Source organism: Agelaius tricolor, unplaced genomic scaffold (genome assembly GCF_023055355.1).
Source record: "Agelaius tricolor isolate 1412-34295 unplaced genomic scaffold, bAgeTri1.0.p SCAF_30, whole genome shotgun sequence".
Classification (NCBI taxonomy): Eukaryota; Metazoa; Chordata; class Aves; order Passeriformes; family Icteridae; genus Agelaius; species Agelaius tricolor.
The window spans coordinates 4,671,347-4,697,105 of NW_027269290.1; the positions used below are offsets into that span (position 1 = coordinate 4,671,347).

At 54.2% G+C, this 25,759-nt stretch overlaps 1 protein-coding gene across 1 annotated transcript; it reads right to left on the reverse strand.

The window, feature by feature from the left end:
* Positions 1-1,098: 1,098 nt before the first annotated feature.
* Positions 1,099-24,348, reverse strand: MFSD4A (major facilitator superfamily domain containing 4A). Its single transcript, XM_071450440.1, has 10 exons — positions 23,947-24,348; positions 16,457-16,655; positions 15,316-15,555; positions 9,077-9,245; positions 7,105-7,220; positions 6,558-6,731; positions 5,125-5,272; positions 3,884-3,954; positions 3,602-3,722; positions 1,099-2,332 (listed from the first exon to the last, which is right to left on the reverse strand). Exons 1-10 carry the CDS (start codon positions 24,174-24,176, stop codon positions 2,268-2,270), a joined length of 1,533 nt encoding a protein of 510 aa, XP_071306541.1. The 5' UTR covers positions 24,177-24,348; the 3' UTR covers positions 1,099-2,267.
* Positions 24,349-25,759: the final 1,411 nt, after the last annotated feature.

Here is a 25,759-nt window from a genome sequence, read left to right on the forward strand (position 1 = left end):
GAGTTCTCTTTTACCAAACAGAACTCATTTTAATTTCAATTTTACCAAACAGAACTTAATTTTAATTCTTGGAATTACCAAGCCCTAGAATTGTGCTGGTGGATTTTAATTGAGAAGAAATGGAGCTGTGCTTTACCAAACCTGCCAGGCCAGAATGAGAGATGATCTCAAAGCTGCCAGCCCTGCTGTGACACAAACTGAGGAGATTTCTTCCCAAATTTTGGTGCTCATTTCCTCCCAGCAGGGCCCAGAGATGCTCTCATGCTGGGAGGGGCTCGAGGAAGGGACAGATTGAGGGGTTTTTATTTTGCTGTAAACGGCTTTTGCAGCCTGTGGTTGTTTTCATTGCGGGTGATTTATTCTGGGCAGGGCCGGGAGAGGAACAGTGGCATCCTGTGGAGCTGGAGAAGAATTACAGCCTGGAATCAAATCCCAGAAGGGTTTGGCATGGCAGCGTCTTAAAAACCTCCAAATTCCACCCCAGGCTGCCCCAGCTTGGCCTGGAATTGGGTTTAGTTTCATTACAGGATCACAGAATCGATGGGATTTGAGGCAGGAGGTGGCCCTGGAGTGCAGGCATGAGCTAAACCCAGAATTCAGCTGCACTAACCTGATCCAAACTCACCCTGAGGGAGGAAAATGGCAATTTAACAACTCCAGGCTCTGTTCTGCAGGAGTTTGAGGAGGTATTTTATGGCAAGGAAGAGCTGCTGCTGGGAAAAATGGGAATTTCCCAGAGAATCCGTGGCTGCCCCAAGCCTGGAAGTGTCCAAGGCCAGGCTGGAGAAAGCTGGGACAGTGGAAGGGTCCCTGGCCTTGGAATGAGAAGGGTTTTAGGATCCTGCCATCCTAAACCCTTCTGGGATTTGATTCCAACCCTAGCAGAGATTCCAGTTCTGTTCAACCCCAGAGCATTCAGGCTCTATGGGATTTAAGGGAAAATGGGATTTAAGGTCCCTCCCAACCCAAACCATTCCACAACTCTTCAACTCCCAAAACTAATTTAATTTTTTTTTAAAAAAAACCTGTTAGATTTTACATTTATGAGTTTAAACCCTGAGAACTGGAGGTGTTGGAGTGAGTCCAGCCAGCGAGCAATTAGCAATCAATCACCTTTAATTAAACACTGCTTTATATACACACGTACATATGTACATCACATACAGCAGTTCAAGCAAGGAGTTGCATCCACAGCCACTCCTGGCAGGAGGAGTTTGACATTCCCCAAAATTCCAGTCCTTTCCTGGTGGCTGGGACAGGCCATGCTGGGGCTGTGGGAGTACCTTACACAAGGCACCTGGATGAGGAGATTGCACAGGTGAGAAGCAGCTGGAGCCTGGCTCCCAAAAATAAAATTAAAAAAAAATTAAAAATAAATCCCTTCTCTCTTGGAGCTTGGCTTGGAAGTTGGAGATAAAACCAACATTAAAATAAGACACCGCAGCTGGAGCAGCTTGAGGAGTGACTTAAAGCAAAAGGAACCAGCACAGCTCATTCTTGACTTAAAAAAAACAAAGAAATCCCTCCCAAAAAAGAAAAAAATTTAAAAAAAGCAAATGATTACTTAAAATCATTGAAGAGGCCTGAGCATGCTGAGTAAGACACTGTTTAGAGTGTGGAATATACAGGAATTAAGTGTGCAAATAGAGACAGGCCCTGCTGCCTGTGTGTGCACCTGGGGGGCTGGATCCCCCTTTGGAGGATCAAGGGAGGTGACACAGAATTAGTCACAAAAACAAATAAAAACCCAGGATTGTGCTGCAAATTCGAGGGGTTCCTGCGCACCACAGGCCAGAAATAAAATCTATTCAAGCTGGGAGACATTCAGTCTTGGATGAGGAGCAAAGAGCAACTTTTCCTTTTCACCCTCTGTCCTGAGCAGGCAAAAAAAAAGTTGATTTGCAGGAGAAAAAAAAAAACTTCATTTGCAGGAGAAAAAAACTTCATTTGGAGGAGAAAAAAACTTCATTTGGAGGAGAAAAAAACTTCATTTGCAGGAGAGAAAAAAAAAACTTCATTTGCAGGAGGAACTGCTGTGCAAATGTCCCTGCCTTTAGTCCCAGGATCAGGCTGGCAGGATTTTTGGCACAACCCCCGTGCTCAGCTCGACATTTTGGGCTTGATTTCTTCGATTCTGCCTTACCCCACCTACTGTGCTTTTGATTGCAGAGAACTTGCATGATTCAGTTCATTAAATGTGAAATCACCCTTGGGAGTAATGTTTAATTGGGGCTGGGTTTATTGCTTGTGCCGGGCCGGGCCCTCGCTCAGCGCTGGTACTGCCCCGTGTCCTCAGGCACTGCTGCTTTCTCCGGGGAGGCCTCGTCCAGCTCTGCCAAAGATTAAATCGGTATTTCACCTCAATGGACGCTTTGATTGAGATTAAAGGGGATGGGTGTGAGGTTTTTCCCTCAGGAATGTTGTTATTTCATCACCCCACCACGCCCAGGCCTTCCCTGGGCACCTCCAGGGATGGGCGCTCCAAACCCCCCTGGGCAGCCCCTTCCAGCCCTTCCCATGAGGAAATTCCTGCTGATGTCCAACCTGAGCCTCCCCAGCCCAGCCTGAGGCCGTTCCCACTCCTCCTGTCCCTGTTCCCTGGGACAAGATCCCAAATCCCCCCGGCTGTCCCCTCCTGGCAGGGACAGAGCCAGAAATTCCCCCTGAGCCTCCTTTGCTCCAGGCTGAGCCCCTGCCCAGCTCCCTCAGGACTCTCCAAACCCTGCCCAGCTCCCTCAGGATTTCTCCATTCCCTTTTCCAGCTCCCTCAGGACTCTCCAAACCCTTTCCGGGTTCCCTCAGGATTCTCCAAACTCTTTCCAGATTTCTCCAGACCCTTCCCAGCTCCCTCAGGACTCTCCAAACCCTTCCCCAACTCCCTCAGGATTTCTCCATTCCCTTTTCCAGCTCCCTCAGGTTTCTCCAAACCCTTCCCTGCTCCCTTAGGATTTCTCCAGACCCTTCCCTGGTTCCCTCAGGCCTCTCCAAACCTTTCCCAGCTCCCTGAGGATTTCTCCAAACCCTTCCCAGCTCCCTCAGCTCCTCCAGACCCTTCCCAGATCCCTCAGGATTCTCCAAACCCTTTCCAGGTTTCTCCAAACCCTTCCCAGCTCCCTCAGGACTCTCTCCAAATCTCCATTCTTTTCCCAGCCCCTCAAACTGGGGGTCCAGCAATGCCCAGCACAGCCCAAGCCACACTTGGACGGGGTTTTTGCCAGTCCCACTCTGCTCCTTTCGTATAAAAACAACCAGCAGCTCCAGCCTGAAGTGATAACCCAAAAATCCTTTATCTGTGAGGCTTTTCCCAGAGCCTGACAGCTGCCCTTGGATGGCAGCCCTGCTTATTCCCTGGATTTCAGCCAAACAGGGAAGCTAGTGCTGTCTGTGATTCCTGCTTTTTTCCCTTGCTTCTCCAGCAGAAAAGAAAGCAAACCCTGAGCTGTGCCTGCCAAGGCTTTGTGGGCAAGACAAAGCAGGAAGAGGGGAGAGGAAGCAGCAGGAAAATAAACATTTCCTTGCATTTTGCTGGAATCTCTGGAGTGAGGCTTGTGCTGCTCTCACTCCCATCCCAAAGCTGGGCTCGGGGCTGGGGTTCCCTTACCTGGGCAGGGCTTGGGGTACATCCTGTGGAAAAACACCAGCAGGGCGTAGAAGGTGAAGGCCAAGCATCCAAAGATCATCCCACAGACCAGGAAACTGTAGCTGCCCCGATCATGGATAATCTGCAGTGGGATGGGAAATACAAAAAGGGATCAGACATCGCTCAGATCCCTCGTGGATCATCAGGGAGGGCTTTGCTCAGGCAGTGCCCAGGAGCAGAACTGAGGGTTTGACTTGTAAATTCCAAAGTTATTTTGGGTTTTGGCAGCTCCTGGCTACTCACCGAGCCCACCAGCAGCTGCAGCACCATCTCTCCAATGCCAGCTCCAGTCACCAGCACTGTGGTGGCACAACCTGTGAGGAAACAGAGGTGGTGACAGCAGAGTGACACAGCCAGCAGGGCCACCCTGTGCTCCCTTAAAGCTTTCCTGTGGATCTCACCACACAAAAATCAAAACCACTCAATGTGTATTCCCACTTAATGCTGAAAATACCTCAGCAGACCTGCAGTAGTGCAGAAAGGTGAAAGTTGAAGTAAAAAAAAAAATCAATCTCCTGTCACCTGTCTGTGCTGGCAGAGCTGATGGTGCCTCTGATGTGCTGGGAAGGTTTTTGTGTTTCTGTCTCACTGCCCTCGAGACAGAGGCTGGCAGGGAGCTCCTGGGGGAGCTGGCCAGGCTCTGTGATATTTTCTGAGAAATCCCTTTGCCAGGGTTTTTCTCCTGAGAAGCTGAGAGGCCTCAGAAACGAAATGTAGACAATAATTACCTGCTGCTGTGGAATGCAACAGGTGCATCTGGGATTGGTCTCATGGGGTTGTTTTTAATTAATGGCCAATCACAGTCCAGCTGTCTTGGACTCTGAGAGTCACGAGCTTTTATTATCATTCCTTTCCTTTCAAGCCTTCTGATGAAATCCTTTCTCCTATTCTTTTAGTATAGTTTTAATATATCATTTACTTTTAATATAATTGATATCATAAAATAATGAATCAGCCTTCTGAAACATGGAGTCAAGATTCTCATCCTGGGACCCCTGTGAACACCACCACAGCTCTGGGCTTTCCAGCTCAGGTAATTTGGTGATGTTTTCAGAACCAGCTCAGGTAATTTGGTGAGGTTTTCAGAACCAGCTCAGGTAATTTGGTGAGGTTTTCAGAACCAGCTCAGGTGATCTGGTGATGTTTTCAGAACCAGCTCAGGTAATTTGGTGAAGTTTTCAGAACCAGCTCAGGTGATCTGGTGATGTTTTCAGAACCAGCTCAGGTGATCTGGTGATGTTTTCAGAACCATCTCCCTCCAAAGCAGCGTTCCTGCCCCTCCCTGAGCTCCCCAAACCCGAAACCAAGGCTGGATCCCTGCCTGGGGTCTTTATTCATCAGCAAAACAGAGAATTGGACATTTCCCTGCAACAAATCTGCCTTTAAAAACAAACCTGAACTTCCGGGCCTCCTGAGGGAGGAGGGAAGGAGCTGAAAGAAGGGGATGGGGGTCTAAAAATGCACGTGGTGAAATGGCAGCTGACCTTTGTACTGCAGGATGTCCTCGGTGTAGGCCAGCATGCTGGGGAAGGTGCTGCTGAGGAACAGCCCCAGGGATGCTGTGCCCACAAACAGGAAAACCACGCTGGAGGAGAAAATCAGGAGCAGCAGGAAAGTGATGAGGACCCCGACCTGTGAGCAGCACGCACAAAAATCAGTCAGAAAAATGCTGAGTGCAACAGGGTCTAGGGTTTGGTTTTAAATAGGAAATATTCTGGAAGAGGAAATATGTTTGTTTTTAAGGGGAAATAGTCTGGAAGAGGATATATGCTGTAAAAAAAAAATAAAAATCAGTGTTTGAGAAACTGAATGGCCAAAGAAAACCCATCTGGCTTTGAATTTGCTAATTTTCATTACATAACTTGGTAATTAAGTCTTAATTTCATTACATAGACATTTAAGGCTTTATCTGCAACATATACTTTTAAATGCAATAGTACCTTCCACAGTATTTACATGTCTTAATCACCAATAATTCTTTATTCTGCTGAGTAAGACTGAAGTCACTCCCCATAATTACAGAATTAACTCTAAATAACTGCTCAGAAAGCAGCCACATCATTAAAGCCAAAAAGGCAACTGCATTTAAATTAACTTTCCCTCACTTCTGGCTTGTAGGGGAAATAACCAAAAACTCTGGGCAAAGCCCGAGTGATCCAGAGCAGAGTCAGCAGAGGGAGCTCTGATATTCCAGCTCAGCAGAAATTTGGATCCCGAAGAAGCCAAATTCGAGCTGGAATTTGTTAGGACGATGCTGCAATGACTCCAGGAGCTGCTGGGTCCTACAGCAGCTCCCAGCACTGCACAGGGTCAGTGGCAGCCGGGAGGATCCTTACTCAGAACATCCCAAAATCTTCCCCCCACCCTGTCAGATGGGTACTATAACACACTGTAATGTGTTTTATTATCAGAATACAGCCACCAAAATCACTTCTGGTTCAAATAAATTGGCAGTTAACTCCCTGCTCATGCTTTTTCTCTCTGTAACAAGTGGGATTAGGATCATCCCCTCCCTGTTTTCTGCCATGTCCTCACACAGATCTTCCTCACACATCCCACAAGGATTCCTGCCCCTTTCCCAAGGTGCTTTATTGACTTCAGCAAGCTCTGCCAGCTGCTGCACCTCAGCAGAGAATTTACAGTGTGACCTACCTGCCCTTGGCCATGGCCACCCCAGGAATTCATTTCCCCACGGATGAAGGAGTCACTGGGTAAGGTCAATAAAATGGGCAATTTTTCAGTGCCAGCTCTCCCTGCTGCTTTCCCAGCTGAGGAGCAGACTCAGGAAAGTTGGGCAATCAAATTTTAAATCATGGCTACCCAGAGGGCACCTTGCCCACCCTACCTGTGCAAACCCCCCAGGTGTGAGAGGAGCTGCAGCCCCAAACCCACCAAAGGGAATGAACCCCATCCTTACCACGTTGATGAAGACCATGGTGGCTGGCTTCATCCTGTAGGACACGGGGATGGAGATGAGCCTGCCCAGGGTGATGAAGCCCCAGAAGAGGCTGGGCAGGTACCCAGCCACCTTGTGCACCACGGCCAGCGGCTCCTCCACGGCGTAGCTGTACACGAAGCCCGAGTACTCTCCCTGCAGGAAAAGCCTCCCTGTCACATCCCTGTGACAGGGACTTCAGGCTCCTCTGTCCCTCACTGGAGAGCCTGTGCATGGTGGGAGGGTTTGCAGATCCACCAGCAGCAGGATGTGGGGTTTAGTGTGTCCTAAAAGGGCAAAATTCCAGGGAAAACACAGAGATCCTCCCTCCCCAAGGGGCTGCCCTGCCCTCTTGGAGTTCCACCCTCTCCAAACATCACATTTAGAGCTCAGGGTTGCTTATCCTTGGAGATGGAGAGCTTGGGAAATTCCCATTCCTGTCCAACCCCTCTCCCCACTGAGGAGCCCCTGAGGGTTTCACAGGGCTTTGGGAGGAAAAAAATCCAGAGATTTGGGCAACTGCACTCACCACGATCCCATCAGTCATGAAGAGAACCAGAGCCCCGGTGATGTGCACGGCAAAATAGGTGAAGGAAACCCCTCGGAAGTTCTTGCTTTGGCAGCAGCTGAACAAATCCTCGTGACCTGCTGGAGAACAATGATGCAGAGCAAACCTGACCAGAACGTCCCCCTGGGGCTGGGTGGCTGCCAGCCCTCAGTGGGGTTTGCTTTGTGGGACAGCTGCAGGACAGACCCAGCCTGGACCCTGAATGTGGGGCACAGCTGAGCTCGGGGGGCTCCACCTCACCTTCACCTTCCTCTAAGCTTCCAGAAGGAAATGGGAATGGGAGTGGGGTGTGCCCACAGCCTGGGATCCTGGATCTCCCCAGCCTGGGATCCTGGTTCTCTGGGGTAACTGCTCCCCACACCCCAAAATCTGGGCTCTCCACACCTCAAAATCCTGGCTTTTCTCACCCCAAAATCCTGGCTTTTCTCACCCCAAAATCCTGGCTTTCCACACCCCAAAATCCTGAGCTCTCCACACCCCAAAATCCCAGCTTTCCATACCCCAAAATCCTGGGCTCTCCATATGCCAAAATCCTGCTTCTCCACACCCCAAAATCCTGGCTCTTCTCACCGCCATGGATCCTGGGCTCTCCACACCCCAAAATCCTGGGCTCTTTGTCCAAACCCCAAAGTCCTGGGCTCTCCATACCCTGGGATCCCAGCTCTCCACACCCCAAAATCCTGGGCTCTCCAAACCCCAAAATCCTGGCTCTTCTCACTGCCATGGATCCTGGGCTCTCCACACCCCAAAATCCTGGGCTCTCCAAACCCCAAAATCCTGGGCTCTCCAAACCCCAAAATCCTGGGCTCTCCATACCCTGGGTTCCCAGCTCTCCACACCCCAAAATCCTGGCTCTCCACACCCCAAAATCCTGGCTCTCCACACCCCAAAATCCTGGGCTCTTTGTCCAAACCCCAAAGTCCTGGGCTCTCCATACCCTGGGATCCCAGCTCTCCACACCCCAAAATCCTGGGCTCTCCACACCCCAAAATCCTGGCTCTGCTGCCACTTCTCTTACTGCAGCCGCTCCTGCTCCTTGTCCCATTTTGGGGCTCCCCCCTTCTGGCCCTGCTCTCACAGGCAATGCAAACACAACCGTGGCACTCACAACCCCGAATCCCTGGAGCTCCCCAGGGGAGCCCTGCCCAGGAGAGCCCCCGATCCTTGGGTAAGGGACATTGCACCCAACAAGGCACCTTTGGGAAAGGGGGACACACACAGAGCTTGGCATCGCCCCTGAGCCTTCCCATATCTCCTCACCTTGAAGAATTCCCTGAAATTCCCTTTCATTGCCCAGGGCCAAAGCCGTATCTCCAGGAATAACACGGAACACTTCCCAAAGTCCTAAGCCATATTTACTTCTGAGATTCACTGTTTACCCAAAGAATTGACTGTGACACGTCTCTGCTGGCTAGGAGAGAACAATGTCACCATTGTCCCCAAGGCAGGGTGCAGCCATGAGGTCAAGAGCAAACTATTGCTGGATTTCACTTTTCCCCTCAAACAAGGGAGGGGAAATTGGTTATTTCTTATTCCTTTCCTATAAAAATCAGCATCTGCAGCACAATGACCACTTTTAAACTGAATAATCAGTAAGAAATGTGACCCAAAACCAGGAGGGAATGAAGGGGCACAACTGCCACGTGTCCCTAAAGGGTTGGGGGGCCCAGAGTTGGCTTTAGGGTGGCTCAGAGAAACATGGAATGGAGAAACACAGCTTGGAGGCCTCACTGGGATTGGGACACCAACCTCTGTTCAAGATTCCATCTAATTTGAGGGCAATTGGACACCAAATGGATTGTTTGGGTATTCCTGGAGGAGATCCCTGCGCACACTTTGCAACAGGCAGCAGCGCTGGATCTCCCATTACACCCAGCCACTCAAATATGGCTTTTCCTCCCCAAAATCCCTAAGAGAGGCAGCTCCAGCTCACCTGCAGCTGTGTGGGGTCTCTGGGCAGCGGTGGAGAGCTCGTCCTTGTCGCCAGGCCGTGTCTCCAGGGCCAGCTCATCAGCTGACAGCAGTGGGTGGCTGCTGCCATTGAAGCAGGGCACCATCCGCTCCTTGTAGAGCAGGAAGAACACAGCGATGGGCACGGGCAGCTGGGGAGGGGACAGAGGAGGGGTGAGCACCTGAACGTCCCAAAACCACCCCAAAAACCACCCCAAAAACCACAGCCCAGCTGCCCCAGCAGCAGCGTTTTGAGGTGCTGGGCTCAGATTCCGCAGGGGAGGTGCCTGCAGGGAATTTCAGAGCAAGGAGAGCTGGGGATGGGAGATGCTGGGGCTGGGTGGGATAGGAGAGAAGGGAAAAGAGGAGAAAAGTCTCCTGATCCACTGGGGCATCCCCAGCCAGTCCCAGGCTCCAGCATTCACCTGGAAATGGGCACAGGCACCCCAGACAAACCTCCCAAAGTGCCGGCCCTACAAACCCCAAACCTTCTGGGGTGCAAACTGGGCTGCTGCTGCCCAAAGAGTGGAAGCCCAGAGCCTGTGGGAGCAGAGCAGTTGGAATTCTGCCCGAGGGAAGAGGGAGCTGCTCCCAGCCCCATCCCCAGCCATTAGCAGGGGTTGCTCAGCACCTCCTGAGAGAGGAGCCCGTGGTTCCCAGGCCAACAGGGACAGCCCAGTGCCCTCCAGCAGCCCCTTGGCACAGCCTGAGCGGAGCAGGGAGGCTCCAGGCACAGCTCTGAGGTCCTCTGTGCATCCAGGGGTGCTCCAGCACTCCATGGTCCCATCCCAATTCCCACAGTCCCACCCCACAGCCATGGGGCAGCAGGACCCCCTGGCACGGCAATCCCAAGGGATGAGCCCATCCCAGCCCACAGCCACGACTCCCTGGTGCCTCCAATTCCACAGGGAATGGCTCTTTTTTTTTCCTTTTCTTTTCTTTTTTTTCCTTTTCTTTTTTTCCTTTTCTTTTTTTTTTCCTCTTTTCTTTTTGGTGAGGAAACAGAGGGGAGCGAGCGAAGCTCTCCCGTCTCCTCCCAGCACAGCCCAGCGGTGTTTACACTGCAACCAACTGGGGGAGAAAGCCAGGAAATCCTAAGTGACAGCTCATTCCCTTGTTTTCTACATGTCTGGGAGCAAGTGTGAGCTCCAGCTCCAAATTTCCTGCCTTTTGTTGGCTCGTGGCATGATTTAAATGTATGGAGAATTCCCCCCACCCTGCCTCCCACCCCGCCCCTCGAGCCTGAATTCATTTATGAGGCCTGCATTGTTCTGGGAACAATGGGAATAGGAACAGTGAGTTCGGTCCCATGGAAGAAAAACGCATTTGCTTGATAGTTCTGATCCTTCCGGAGGTCAGGACCAGATTTCATTCTTCTGAATTGCAGATTTAGCAAAAATATTCCCTCCCCTCAGAGGGCCTGGCTGTGCAGATAACAGCCCTGGGCACTCCCAGCCTCGAGGACAAGGCCCCAGTTTGGGATTCCCCAATTCCCAGTCCCACTCTGGGTGTACCCATTGCCCCCAATTTGGGATTTCCCAGTCCCACTCTGGGTGTATCCATTGCCCCCAGTTTGGGATTCCCCAATTCCCAGTCCCATTTTGGGTGTATCCCAGTCCCAAGTTTGGGATTCCCCAATTCCCAGTCCCACTCTGGGTGTATCCATTGCCCCCAGTTTGGGATCCCCAATTCCCAGTCCCACTCTGGGTTTATCCCTGGCCCCAGTTTGGGATTCCCCAGTTCCCAATCCCACTCTGGGTGTACCCATTGCCCCCAATTTGGGATTTCCCAGTCCCACTCTGGGTGTATCCATTGCCCCCAGTTTGGGATTCCCCAATTCCCAGTCCCATTTTGGGTGTATCCCAGTCCCAAGTTTGGGATTCCCCAATTCCCAGTCCCACTCTGGGTGTATCCATTGCCCCCAGTTTGGGATCCCCAATTCCCAGTCCCACTCTGGGTTTATCCCTGGCCCCAGTTTGGGATTCCCCAGTTCCCAATCCCACTCTGGGTGTATCCATTGCCCCCAATTTGGGATTTCCCAGTCCCACTCTGGGTGTATCCATTGCCCCCAGTTTGGGATCCTCCAATTCCCAGTCCCACTCTGGGTGTATCCATTGCCCCCAATTTGGGATTCCCCAATTCCCAGTCCCACTCTGGCTTTTTCCCTGCTCTCCACACCCTCACCTTTAAATCCAGCAGGTCCTTTTTGCTTTAACCAGGCCGGGACATTTTTAGGAGGTCCCACCCATGGCTGTGACCATCTCATCCCATCCCTGACCATCCCTCCTGGACAACCAGATTTTGGTGCCATTTTCTCCCAGAATTCCTTCCCAGAATATTTTTTGCTGCTTTTTGTGTTTTTTGGGGTTTTTTTGGCAGGAATATTTTCTTTTCCAAAGGGAAAAAGGGACACCAGAGCATTCCCCACCAGGAGCCAAGGGCCAAGCAGAGCCCCCAATTCCCTGCACCCAGCACTTCCCAAATTCCCAGAGCTGCTCCCTCCCTCACCTGGCAGCTTTTCTCCATCCCCAAAAACCCCACAAGCTGCTGCATCCCCCAGCTCAGTGTGGGGATATTCCAGCTCCCTCCTTCCCTCCCTCCAAATTCCCAGAGCTGTTCTCTCCCTCACCTGGCCAAGCAGAATTCCCAATTCCCAGCACCCAGCACTTCCCAAATTCCAAGAGCTGCTCCCTCCCTCACCTGGCCAAGCAGAGCCCTGAATTCCCAAATTCCCAGAGCTGTTCTCTGTCTCACCTGGCCAAGCAGAATTCCCAATTCCCTGCACCCAAAACCTCCCAAATTCCCAGAGCTGTTCCCTCCCTCACCTGGCCAAGCAGAGCCCTGAATTCCCAAATTCCCAGAGCTGTTCTCTCCCTCACCAGAACCCCCAATTCCCAGCACTTCCCAAATTCCCAGAGCTGCTCCCTCCCTCACCTGGCAGCTTTTCTCCATCCCCAAAAACCCCACAAGCTGCTGCATCCCCCAGCTCAGCGTGGGGATATTCCAGCTCCCTCCTGCTGCTATTTCTGGCTATTCCCCCCAGGAATCCGGGATCCTTCCCTGCCATTGTGTCCCAGGCTCCTTCAGAGCACAATGGAGTGTCCCACACCTCCCCTGGGAAAGCACCTTCCTGACAAACACCTCCCTCTCCACGGAACATTTCCCTGATTTCCAGCCCCTTCCAACGGGCTGGGTGATGAAATTTCCGTTCTGTGGGAGAACTGAACTCTAAAATATGGGGGTTTGGTTCCAAAATCTGGATGAAAAGGCAAAAAATTTTTCTCGTTGAGCGAAAGATTTTGGCTGGGAGTGATCCAAGCGCTTTGTTTTGATTATGCTGAGCTGCTTCATTTTCCCAAAGCAAACCCATTTTGCTTCAAAAACATCGGCACAGCTCTGCTGTCAGCTCTGCACTGAGCACTCGTGCCAGAGTCAGATTGAGACATTTCCACTCTAAACAAAAGCAAGAGCTCAAAATGAATCATTTCAGCTCGTGCCTTGTCAGAATCCACACAAAAACCGGGCTGGAAATGTGGGATTTGGCCATTTTATAACCAAGCTGCTGCTCCTGGTTTCCATTTCTGTTCTTAACTCTTTGCATCCACATCCCTGGAGGTTTAAAAACCCCTTCCCATCATCTTCCTCTGCTGTTTCCACCTTGAGAAGGGTCAGCACCTTGGAGCTGAGCTGCTCCCAGCATCTCCAGCAGGTTGGGGTAGTAAAATAACATAAAATAACATTAAAATAACATTAAAATAACAACATAAAATAACATAAAATAACATAATAAAATAAAATAACATAAAATAACATAAAATAACATAAAATAACATAACATAATAAAATAAAATAACATAAAATAACATAAAATAACATAACAAAATAAAATAAAATAAAATAAAATAAAAATAAAATAAAAATAAAATAAAAATCAGTTCCCTCCGTGAGGATTTGGGAAAGGCAATCACAGCTTGGCTCAGGAGCTGAGCACACTCAACTCCCCACTGGGTGTTTGTTATTTAACCCTTATCCCAAAACCTCCCAGTCTCCCAGCCTCCTTTCCACGTTCCTGGTGTTCCTGCACAGAGTGTGGGAATCCTGGGAATTCTGTATTCCACCCACCCACTGGTGCATGCAGCACTCCAGCGTGTCCTGATGCACAAACCCACAGCCCCTGGTGCCATCCTACCCCAAAAATCCCCTCAGGTCCCTGCTGGGGACAGAGAGGGCTCTGGAAATTCCCAATTCAGACCCATCATCGGGTTCAAAGCAGGTGTGAAACTCTGCTTCCAAACTAAACGGGTTTGCTCGGGATCCGCTGGCTCTGGAGTAATTAAAATCACATTTCCCGTGGCACAGACAGAGCTGGAGGTAATTAAAGCTGCCCCTCCTCCCGGGCTGGGCCTTTTTTTGGGTAATTCTACCCAGAAACTCAACTCAGCACCTGCCCAAGCTCCTCCCACAGGGAGCTGGGAGGGCCTGGAAACCCCTGGATGGGGGAAAATGGGGGTTTTAATAATTTAATAAATGGAGAGAGCCCAAGGAAAGGAGGTGCAAATAAATGGAGAGAGCCCAAGGAAAGGAGGTGCAAATAAATGGAGAGAGCCCAAGGAAAGGAGGTGCAGCTCCCCTTGCCTGGTGCTGGTGGAGGGGTGGCAAACCAGGGACAGGAGAAGGGGAATGTGCACATCCTCAAGCTCTGAGAGCTGAATTCCAGAGGGGAAGAGCTGCCAGGCAGGATCACCCATTTTACTGCTCCTAGGATGGGCAAAAGGGACACCAGATCCCTCCTGTCCCCCTCAGAGGAAGGACTTTTACACCTGCTGGGACCTCCAGGGAAAAGAATAACCAGGGAGAGGTCCTGATCACTTCTGTCCCAGCATCCAGGTACTGATGGGCACTTTCCTGGGAATGTTTCCAAATCCCCTCCTGCCAGGCCATCCCCAGCTGAGCATGAAGGAAAAACTCTGGATGTGAGCAGAGTTTGCTGGTCCAGCTCGTGCCTGGGAGGTGCTGGAGGCACCAACTGCTCCCAGAGAGCTCAGACAAACCCCAGAATCAATCCCAGCGGGGAAGAGCCATGATGAAAACACGATTTGGCAACAAATGTCCCTTTCCCTGAGTCTCACCCCATTCCAGGACCCCTCAAACACCAGAAACCCCACAAATCCCCAGAGCAGGGACAATCCCAGCTGGATATTCTGGGATGATCCCAGCTGGGTACTCCAGGGGTGATCCCAGCTGGGAACTGTCACAGACACATTTTATAAAAAATCCTTTTGCCAGGATGTTTTTCTCCTGAGAAGCCTCAGAAACGAAATGTAAACAAGAATTATCTGCTGCTGTGCAATGCAACAGGTGCATCTGGGATTGGTCTCATGGGGTTGTTTCTAATTAATGGCCAATCAAAGTGTGGCTGTCTCAGACTCTCTGGAGAAACAGCTCCTAACAAAAGGATTTCTCATAAAATATATCTGTGACAGGGCACTCCTGGGATGATCCCACTGGATATTCTGGGATGATCTCAGTTGGATATTCCTGGGGTGATCCCTGCTGGATATTCTGGGATAATCCCAGCTGGGCAGTCCTGAGATGATCCCAGCTGGATCCCCCCCAAACACCAGAAACCCCACAAATCCCTGGAGCAGGGATGATCCCAGCTGGGCACTTCTGGGATGATCCCAACTCCCAGGATGATCCCACTGGATACTCCCAGGATGATCCCAGCTGGATATTCTGGGATGATCCCATTGGATACTCCCAGGACAATCCCAGCTGGATATTCTGGGATGATCCCAGCTGGATACTCCAGGGATGATCCCATTGGATACTCCAGGGATGATCCCAGCTGGGTGCTCCCAGGACAATCCCAGCTGGGTACTCTCAGGATGATCCCATTGGATAATCCAGGGATGATCCCATTGGGTACCCCAGGAATGATCCCAGCTGGATATTCTGGGATGATCCCATTGGGTACCCCAGAAATGATCCCAGCTGGATATTCTGGGACAATCCCATTGGATACTCCAGGGATGATTCCAGCTGGATATTCTGGGACAATCCCATTGGATAATCCAGGGATGACCCCAGCTGGATACTCCAGGGATGACCCCAGCTGGATCCCCCCAAACACTACAAACCCCCCAAATCCCTGGAGCGGGGATGATCCCATTGGGTACTCCCAGCACGATCCCAGCTGGACGCCCCAGCTGCAGCACTCACGTTGATGAGGGCCATGATCCAGAAGGCGTAGGACACGCGTGTCACCACCATGCCCTTCATGGGCAGGTCGTAGTGGGACAGGTTGCCGGGGTGGTGCGGCAGCAGGGACTTGCGGATGTGCGGGAGGTTGCTGGAGGCGTTGGCCGTGCCATTGGCCAGGATGCAGTTGGTGTCCGACAGGAAGGGGTCGGCGATCAGGGGGCTCAGCAGGGCCCCGAAACCCACGAAGAAGTGCAGGGCCTGCAGGAGGTGACACGCTGGAGCAGGAGGGTGGCAGAGCCCCCCCAGCTCCTCCTCCTCGGAATCACAGAATTAATTCAGCTGGGAAAGACTTTTGGGGTGATGGAGCCCAACCTGTGAGCTGACACCACTGTGTCACCAGATCTGAGTGCTGCTTTCCACCAACACCCCCAGGGATGGTGATGCCACCCTCTCAATGCCAACCACCCATTTTGGGAAGAAATTCCTCCCAAACTCCATCCTCAACCTGTCCAGGGTGGTGGGGGCACCATGGTGCCACAGCCAGGCTTTCCACCAACACCCCCAGGGATGGTGATGCCACCTTCCCAATGCCCAACCACCCCTTCTAGGAAGAAATTCTTCCTAAACTCCATCCTAAACCTCCCAGGGCAGTGAGGGCACCACGATGCCACAGCCAGGCTTTCCAGGAATGGTGATGCCACCTTCCCAATGCCCAAGGACCCTTTCTGGGAAGAAATTCCTGCTAAAGTTCATCCTAAACCTGCCTGGGGTGGTGAGAGCACCACAGTGCCACAGCCAGGCTTTCCAGGAATGGTGATGCCACCTTCCCAATGCCCAACCACCCTTTCTGGGAAGAAATTCCTCCTAAACTCCATCCTGGCCCCACAGTGCCACAGCCAGGCTTTCTTCAGACACCCCAAGGGATGGTGATGCCACCCTCCCAATGCCCAAGGACCCTTTCTGGGGAGAAATTCCTCTTAAACTCCACTCTAAACCTGCCCAGGGTGGTGAGGACCCCAGTGCCACAGCCAGGTTTTCCTCAGACACCTCCAGGGATGGCGATGCCACCCTCCCAATGCCCAAGGACCCTTTCTGGGAAGAATTTCCACCTAAAGTCCATCCTAGAGCTGCCCAGGAGGGTTTGGGACCCCGCTCTCACCTGCAGGAAGATGGCAGAGTCCTTCTGGTAGATCTTGACCAGCTGCATGTTGGAGATGGTGTCGATGCAGCCCATGGCCAGCCCGGCCACGGCCATGACCACGGCCAGCACCACCACGTTGTGGCACAGGGGGATGATGGCAAACACCAGCGAGATGGCCAGGGACGAGGCAAACAGGGCCAGCAGGGACTGGGCCAGCCTGGGGACAAGAGAGGCAGGACAGAATCAGGGCCACCAGCAGAGCAGCAGTCACAGGTGGAAAATTTATTTAAAAATTTGGCTTTAAGGCATTTACAGCATGGTGTGGTTAAAGCTGATAGAGCGAGTGTTTTGTAATTAGGAGATACCTTCTGATTGTGATGGTGTGAATTGTAACACCTGTATTGTCTCACCCTTCTCATGAGACTGAAAATGGAATAAAAGATTTTAAAACACCTCTCAATTACCCCATTTCTGGGTCAGAAAAAGATATAATCCATATAATCCAACAGCCATGCTGCCCCCCATCTCATTGAGCTCCAGCTCCTGCAGCCCCAGATTTCCTGGTGGGAGGAGGGAGATGCTCCACACCTCAGCCCAGTGTCACCCACCCCTGCAGCCAGCCTGGGCACTGCCACCTCCTCCTGAAATAGGGGTCTCCTCTCCTCTATTTCACACCCAAGATAGCTCAGCTACCTTAGGAGGCATAAAATCAGCAGGATGGCTTCTGTGGTAGTGTTGGAAACAAAAAGGTTTCAATAAAAGGCAAAATAACAAAACTCTTTATAGAGAAAAACCCAGCCAGGTGCAAGAAGTTCTTGCTCCTGGTAAAACACCTCACAAAAGCAATTTGTTTCTTTGTTCTCTTCTTTTTCTAGTAAATTGCTCAGGTGGGATTTTTGGCTTCTGTCCAGTTGGCTCTCCTTAAGTTTGAGATGAAGTCCCCCAGGTCCTATAAGATGTCTTCTCATGTAATTGAGGAGAAACTTTCTTTTTAAGAGGACAAAGGCCAGGGGCACATTCCTATAGGTGATGCCTCCGAGGGGCAGAGGAGAAGAGTGACCACCCCTCCCAACCCCTGTTCCAGGCAGGAAAACAGCCTGTCCCTTCCATGGGGGCACGGGAAGGGATGTGGGGCTGGGCAGGTAAGGCCACAAACATCCTGACTTTGAGCAGCTCCAGGGCTGGCTCCCAGCAGGGCTGGTGGCACTGCCAGAGCTGCCTGTTTGGGCTGTCCTGCTCCCAGGGAGCCTCTGCAGCTCCCTCTGTGTGCCCTGGTCTGGCAGGGCCACCCCTGCTGCTGGGAGCAGCCCGAGGGACAGGGGGTGTCCCCTCCAAAGGATGGGATCTGTCCCCTCCCAGGGATGGGATCTGTCCCTTCTCAGGGCCGGGATCTGTCCCCTCGCAGGGCTGGGATCTGTCCCCTCCCAGGGCTGGGATCTGTCCCCTCCAAAGGATGGGATCTGTCCCTTCTCAGGGATGGGATCTGTCCCCTCCAAAGGATGGGATCTGTCCCCTCCAAAGGATGGGATCTGTCCCTTCTCAGGGATGGGATCTGTCCCCTCCAAAGGATGGGATCTGTCCCTTCTCAGGGATGGGATCTGTCCCCTCCAAAGGATGGGATCTGTCCCTTCTCAGGGATGGGATCTGTCCCCTCCCAGGGATGGGATCTGTCCCCTCCCAGGGATGGGATCTGTCCCTTCTCAGGGCTGGGATCTGTCCCCTCCCAGCTCTGGCAGCGAGCAGTGCCCAGGCTGGCACTGCACGGCCCTGGGGCTGCCAAGAGGGAAGGCAGGAAGGAAGGAGGGAAGGAAGCAGGAGCAGAGAATGAGCACTGGGATGAGCAGAGAGATGGGGTTGGGGTGGCACAGCAGACAGAGTGGCACCGGCAGGTCCCTGTCACAGCCCGGGGTGGTGGCAGTTGGTAATTAGCAGTAATTGGGGATGTGGGTCTGAGCAGTGCCCAGCAAGGAAACCCCCCCATCCTTGCCCCACAGCCCCAGCCAGGCTGGAGAAGGCTCTGAGGAGGAGGAGGAGGAGGAGGAGGGTGGAGGAGACTCAGCTGCCAGCCAGACCCTCCTGCCCTGCCAGGACAGCCTGGCCATGGCCATGTCACTGCCCCCAGGGCCGTGTCACTGTCCCTGAGCCTGTCACTGTCTCAGGCCATGTCACTGTCCCTGGCCCATGTCACTGTCCCTGGCCCATGTCACTGTCCCTGGGCCTGTTACTGTCTCAGGCCATGTCACGGATCTGGGCCTGTCACTGTCCCTGGGCCATATCACAGCCCTGGCTATGTCACTGCCCCTGGCCATGTCATTTGTCCCTGGGCCATATCACAGATCTGGGCCTGTTACTGCCCTGGCCCTGTCACTGTTCCTGGGCCATATCACTTGTCCCTGGCCATATCACAGTCCTAGGTCATATCACAGCCCTGGCCCTGTCACAGATCTGGGCCTGTCCCTGGCCATGTCACTGTCCCTGGGCCACATCACAACCCTGGCTCTGTAATTGTCCATGTCGCTTGTCCCTGGCCCTGTCACATCTGCAGCCCCACAGTGACCTGGCCCTCCATGTCCTGCTCACTGCTCCTGCTGGGGCCAGGGGCACCTCCTGCCCCTCTCCTGCCCCTCCTGGCTGTGCCAGAGCCTCCCAGTGCCCAGCCCAGGGCAGGAGCAGACAGTATTTTCCAAGCTGTGACTACTGATGGTCCTCTGACAGCAGAGCCGTGGGATTTCTGGGGGAGGGAAGGAGGGAAGGAGGGAGGGAGCTGGGAGATGTGCACAGTCACGGCAGGAAAAGCGCCTGGCAAATGAGAGAGGAGCAGCTCCGAGCCTGGAGAGCTCAGGCTGCTCCCTCCAGGGTGCAGAGGCACCAGAGCTGGGGAACCTGAGCCTGGGAGCGATGGGAAAACCTCCCAGAGCATCCCCAAAACTGCAAAATGTTTGGGTTTTTTTTTTGTGGAGAGGCCTAGTGCATGATTTGGACTATCCTACATTTCATGGGCTGTGTGATGGGGCAGAGTGGGATGCAGAGTCACACACCCCCTGAAAAGCACCAAGAAAACTCTGCAGGACCCCCCTGCCTGGCTGGGGAGCAGCTTCATCACCAGTGAAACACTGACTGGGGGGGTTTAATGTCCTTAGTGAGCATTAAAAATGTCACCCCGGGTCAAAATCCCTGCCCCCAGCCATGGGTTAAGGACACAATTGTGCCCCCTGCAAATGCCACCAGCCCAGGGTGGTGGCACAAGGGGGGACCAAGGGATTGCTGCTGTCAGTGCCCCCACCCAGGTGGGGTTGGGGGGCTCAGCTCAGCACCCAGGGATGAATTCCTGAGACACAAAACCCTTGGGAAGCACCCAAAATGAGGCACCCCATGAATTCAGCCTGTCCTGATGATGCCAAACCCTTCCAAAGGGCTGGGAAAGCAGCTCTGGTGTCACAGCCTGGTCTGTGTGTCCCCAGCCCAGCTCTGGCACAGCCCAGGGCAGGCTCCCCTCCAGCAGGGTGTGAAAGGAGCCTTGCAATGTCCCAAATTTCATTTCAGAGCACCCAGAGCATGCCCTGCCTCCATCCCAAAGCCACAGCTGCCCAGGAGAGGTTTGGGCTGATCCCTGTAGGATCAGGATGGGCAATTCCAGAGCCAATCCTGCAGCTCCAGCCAGCAAATCCCTCCCTCAGGGATTTAGGAGCCCCCACCTCGGTGTTCCCGTTGCAGCAGGATCTCTCCAGCTCCCAGCACAGGTTTTGGTTTTGTTTTTTTTTCCCCACCTCAGGGAACGTTTTCCAAATCCCTCAGATCAAGAGGAAGGATGATAATCAGGCCAGCTCAGACTTGCAAAACCGATCATTAGAAAGCCAAAGCCCCGAGGGGACAAGGTGAGGATGTGGAGGAGGTGAGGATGATCTCACTGCAGCCTCCAGCTCCCCTGGGCTCCTGCAGGAAGCAGAGCCACCCTTGGGGGGGTTTGTGTCCCCAAAGGGCTCATCCTGTGCTGCTCTCTGAGCAACTAAAGGTGGCAGTGACAATGAAGTGTCCTGAGAGCTCCAAAACCTCCAGGAGATGGGAATCTGGGGGCAGGGACAGAGCAGGGGACACACACAGGGGAAGAAAAGGGTCCCATCCCCTCAGCCCTGCAGGAATGGGGTGGATCAGGGGGAGAGGAGCCTGCCCAGGCCTCCAGCACAGCCCCAGTTTCCCCAGTGCCCTCCTGGTCTCTGCCCACACCACTGGGATCAGCCCAGGGCTGCCCCAAAAAAGCAAATTTCCAACAAGACACAAAAATGCTGTTTCTGAATTTAAAAAAATCCCAACACCAATCTGGGGCACTCTGGTGCTTCTGTGAGCTTCAAGCTCACAATTCAAGCCTGAAATGCAACAAAATGGGGAAGGGAAATGAAATGCAGGTGCACAGAACTCCCTCTGGAGCTGGCAGTGCCAGGAGTGAGGATTTCCCCAAAATTTCACCTCCCTCTCGTGTGTCTGAGCCCATCCCCTCAGCCCTGCAGGAATGGGGTGGATCAGGGTGAGAGGAGCCTGCCCAGGCCTCCAGCACAGCCCCAGTTCCCCCAGTGCCCTCCTGGTCTCTGCCCACACCACTGGGATCAGCCCAAGGCTGCCCCACAAACTCTGGGAGCAAAAGCAAATTTTCAACAGGACACAAAAATGCTGTTTCTGAATTTAAAAAAATCCCAACACCAATCTGGGGCACTCTGGTGCTTCTGTGAGCTTCAAGCTCACAATTCAAGCCTGAAATGCAACAAAATGGGGAAGGGAAATGTAATGTAGGTGCACAGAACTCCCTCTGGAGCTGGCAGTGCCAGGAGTGAGGATTTCCCCAAAATTTCACCTCCCCCTGGTGTGTCTGAGCCCAGGCTGGTGCTCCCAGCTCTCCCATCCCATCTCTATCACTGGAGCTGCTCCTGCTTCCCCCTCAGGGGCTCCTGGGAATCTTTTCCAGCTGATTCCAGGCATGAAGAGTCCTTGGGGGGTTCAGGGCTCCTTTGGGGGGCTCTCTGTGCTCCTGGAGCCCCCCCAGGGACTCAGGAGGGCTCCAGCCCCATCCCCAGGGATGCAAACCCTGGGAAAATCTGCATTTCCTGGCGCTGAGCTCCTCACACCTCCCAGCAAACCCCAGGGGTGTCCCCGGAGAGCTCAGACCCCATTTCCAAGGGGGCTGCTCCCCCAGCCCTGCCTCTGCACCCCCAAAACCCAGGGAAGGGATCAGCAGCAATCCAGGACTGCAGCAGCATCGTTCCTCCACCCCCTACCAGTGCCAACTTCGCATCTCCTTGGAATTCTGGAGCTGGGTCGTGCTGAAGGGACAGAGCAGCGCTGAAATCCCTCCTGCCAGAGCTCCAGGAGCAGGGAGCAGCACCCAGCAGAACCCAGGAGAGCCTGGATTCAGGTGCCACCACCCATTCCTGCCCCAGAGCCTGGCACTGCTGTCCCTCGGGGGTCACCCAGACCCATTTAACCCCAAGGAAGCAGCAAAATCTGCGTCCCTGAGGCACCAGGAACCACACTCAGCATCCAGGGATGCTCCACAGCAGTTTTCCATCTCCCAGCTGGCAAAGATGACCTGGCCAGTGCTCCTCCCTGGCGGCCCCGAGGCCCTGAGGGCGGCGTAATTTGATTTATAAAGCCTTGGCAGGGCGGCTCAGTCCATCCATCCCTGAAGAAGGGATTGTACCGGAGCTCCTGGAGCCTGAACCATTCTTATTCCCACACATTTGGAGGCTGCAAGGCTCTGAGTAACCTCCCCACAACACTCACAAGCTCCAAATATCCCAAATATTCCCTCCTGCCTGCCTGGCAGGGCTGTCAGTCCCCAGTGGGGACTCCACAAATCCCTTCTTCTCCAAAACCCCAAACACATCCTGCTTCCCCCAACCAGCACCAAACACACTCTTTTCCCCCAAAACACAGCAGTGGAGCTCAAAGTTTGGGAATCCCCAAGCACAAAAGCCCCGATGGGTTCTGTGGAGCTTTGGGAAGGAGCTGGCAGCAGGAATTGTGCATTTTCCTTCCCTGCTCCTCCAAACATATGCGAGGCAGCCCCGGGGGCTGGCAGAGGCTCTGCTGCTGAGCCAGCACTGCCGGGGCTGTGGCAGAGCCGCAGCGAGGTCCCCACGTGCTGTCCCCAATGCCCCAATTGTCCCCTCCACCCTGGGGGCACCAGGACAGCTCCGCTCGCAGCTGCTCCGGGAGCCGGGGCTCCCCTCAATCCACCAACATCTCACACCCAGCGGTTTTTAAGGAGGTTTTGTCGAGGATTCCTGGGGAATTCTCCCGTGCAGGTGCGTGGATCACGCACACGCGTTACATCACCGCCCCAGGATGGGTGACAACGTAAATAATCAGCTGATGCCGGAGCTGTCACCCAGCCCCAAAGCAAACGCCTCCCTGGCAATCCTCAGCCCTGAGCCAGCCCGGGTGATTTGTTTGCAACACATCCTGGGCACGAGGCTGGCTCTGAGTCCCTTTTGGGGCCCCTCCAGGTCCCCCCCGGCTCGGTGTCCCCCCCTCTCCATCAGGACACCCACGAGGACCACTCGCATCCCTCCACGTGTTCTCCCAAACTCCTGCCAAACGCGGCGCTGCCACCATTTCCGACGCCGAGGTTATTAAAACGCGCTTCCAAAAATATTCTTGGTTGGGCGATAAACAACCAAGGATAAGGAGGAAAAAAAATAAAATAAAATAAAAAAAATCCAGAAAACAGCAAAACAAATCCCTCGCGGGAAGTTCTGGCTGGAACTTCACGCTGGGGCTGAGCGGAGCTCCAGGGAGCGGCGGCTCCGTCCTCTCTGGGGATGGAACCGCACCGGGAGCCGAGCGGGGCTGCGGGGGGAGGAATTCCCACCCCGAGGGGGCCCCGAGGGCTGCGGACCCTCCGCGACCCCCCCGGGCCCGCTTCCACTCGGGAATGGTTTTCCCACGCAGCATCCACGGCTCGGCTCAGCCCCCAAGCCCGGCTCAGCCCCCAAACCCGGCTCAATGCCCCAAGCCCGGCTCAATGCCCCAAACCCGGCTCATCCCCGCAAACCCGGCTCAATCCCCCAAGCCCGGCTCAATGCCCCAAGCCCGGCTCAGCTCCCAAACCCGGCTCAATCCCCCAAAGCCGGCTCATCCCCGCAAACCCGTCTCAATCCCCCAAGCCCGGCTCAATGCCCCACACCCGGCTCAGCTCCCCAAGCCCGGCTCAATCCCCCAAACCCCGCTCAGCTCCCCAAGCCCGGCTCAGCCCCCAAGCCCGGCTCATCCCCCAAGCCCGGCTCAATCCCCCAAACCCGGCTCAGCCCCCAAGCCCGGCTCATCCCCCAAGCCCAGCTCATCCCCCAAGCCCGGCTCATCCCCCAAGCCCGGCTCATCCCCCAAACCCGGCTCAATCCCCCAAACCCGGCTCATCCCCCAAGCCCGGCCGGCGCTGCCCACCGCGATACGGGCTGAGGGAGGGGGGTGCGCGGGGAGCCCCCCATGGAGGAGCGCTGAGTTTTCCAGGCTCTTACGTCCTCTTGAAGACCCCTCCGAGGCAGCTGCCGAGCAGGAGGCAGAACTGCTGCGAGAAGAACACCCAGGTGATCTGCGAGAGCGAGCTCTGGGTCTGGCAGCGCAGGTCCAGCAGCGTGGGCCCCAGGAAGGCGATGCAGAGGCCGAAGCTGAAGAAGACGCTCCAGTAGGTGAGGGTGGGCTGCAGGTTCCTCCGGAACCGCGCCGACACCCGCTCGTCCCACCACATCCTGCGCTGTGGCGCTGGCGGCGGCGCGGGGCGGCCCCGCTGCTGGAGCTCCGAGCTCCGGGCTCCGGCTCCGGCCCCGCTGCCGCCGCCCCGCTCCCCGCTCCTCCTTTGCGGGCTGTGGCTGCTCCCGATCCCGCCGCGCCGGGCGCTGGCTCCGCCTCCGGGGCCGGGCGGAGCGGGGCCTCTCTCCGTGCCCGCCGCCCCCGGAGCCGCCCCGCCGGACTCCGCGCATCCCTCGGGCGCTGAGAGCGGCGCTTTGCCTCCCTCCCCCTCCTCCATCCTCCTCCTCCTCCTCCTCCTCATCCCTCCCGGGGGGTCGCATCATCCTCTCCCAAAATGGGGCGACCCCTCTGCTTCCCCCCCCTCCGCCCCCGGCTACACCCGTTGTTGGAATAGAGCACAACGGAGCAGGAAATCCAGAAATCCCCTTTTTTTTTTTTTCTTTTTTTTTTTTTCTCTCTCTCCTCTCCCTGTGGCCCTGAAAAGGTGCCACCGTGCCAGACAAACGCAATTAAAGTTGCCCCTTCGCTGGGTAAAGCAGCACAAGGCGCCTTGGGGCGGGGGCAGGGCGCGGGTTTTAAAGCCGGAGCGGTTGATGCTTACGCAAAAGATTCTTCTCCAGAGGATGGGTTTATAAATATTTCACCTACTTTAGCTGGGGAAGGCTGGCAATTTTTAGAACACTCTTTCCAGGCAGAGAAGAGCCGGCGGAGCTCGGCCATGACGGAGCCCTGGCTGCAGGTGGCCGGGCACGGGAACTCGCCCATCCTGTGACCCTGTGCCTCTGGAATGTCGCTCCGGGGCCGCAGGTGCTCATTCGCACCTGGCCACAGCTTAATCTTTAGCCAACCCTAAATTACGTGCCAGCCCTTGTTCTTCCGTGCCAAGCTGCCCGCAGAACACGGGCACGGCTCCTGCCACCAGCACCGCAGGGCACAAAGGGACCGTGACAGCGAGGGATGGGTGATAACCGCACCCCATCCCCCCAAAAATGCCCCAAACCCGAGGCTCCTGCGGCTGCCGGGCACCTGAGGCCATTAAACAATCAAAGAGCAGCCGAAGCGCCCCGAGGGCCGGGAGCGGCGTCCTTGTGCTGCGTGACCGATGGGGACAGCCAGGGCCAGGCAGGAATGAGGCTCAGGGACAGGGCATGACTCAACAAGGGCACGGCGGAAACCGGGTTTTATCGTTGGGGCATGAAACACCTCCCAAACCAGCCCGGATGGGGACGCTGAGCCACAGCCTGGGGCTCTCCCTGCCGGGCAAAAACTCGATTTGAGGCCGGGCTGCTGCAGCAGCCTCTGCTTCCCTTCCCCTGGCAGAAGGGAGAAAGGGTTGGGATAACAGAGCCTTTCTACCAAAAGGGTTGGGATAACAGAGCCTTTCTACCAAAAGGGTTGAGATAACAGAGCCTTTCTACCAAAAGGATTGGGATAACAAAGCCTTTCTACCAAAAGGTTGGGATAGCAAAAACTTTCTACCAAAAGGGTTGGGATAACAGAGCCTTTCTACCAAAAGGTTGGGATAACAAAAACTTTCCACCAAAAGGGTTGGATAACAAAGCCTTTCCACCCAAAAGGAAT

Excerpts from the sequence above, each read along its gene's own strand:
- MFSD4A (XM_071450440.1), bottom strand. The coding sequence starts at position 24,176 with ATGTGGTGGGACGAGCGGGTGTCGGCGCGGTTCCGGAGGAACCTGCAG. Across the intron at positions 3,723-3,883 it reads TGCAGCTGCTGGTGGGCTCG|ATTATCCATGATCGGGGCAG; the intron begins GTGAGTAGCCAG and ends ATCCCACTGCAG. Across the intron at positions 2,333-3,601 it reads GTACCCCAAGCCCTGCCCAG|AGCTGGACGAGGCCTCCCCG; the intron begins GTAAGGGAACCC and ends AATCTTTGGCAG.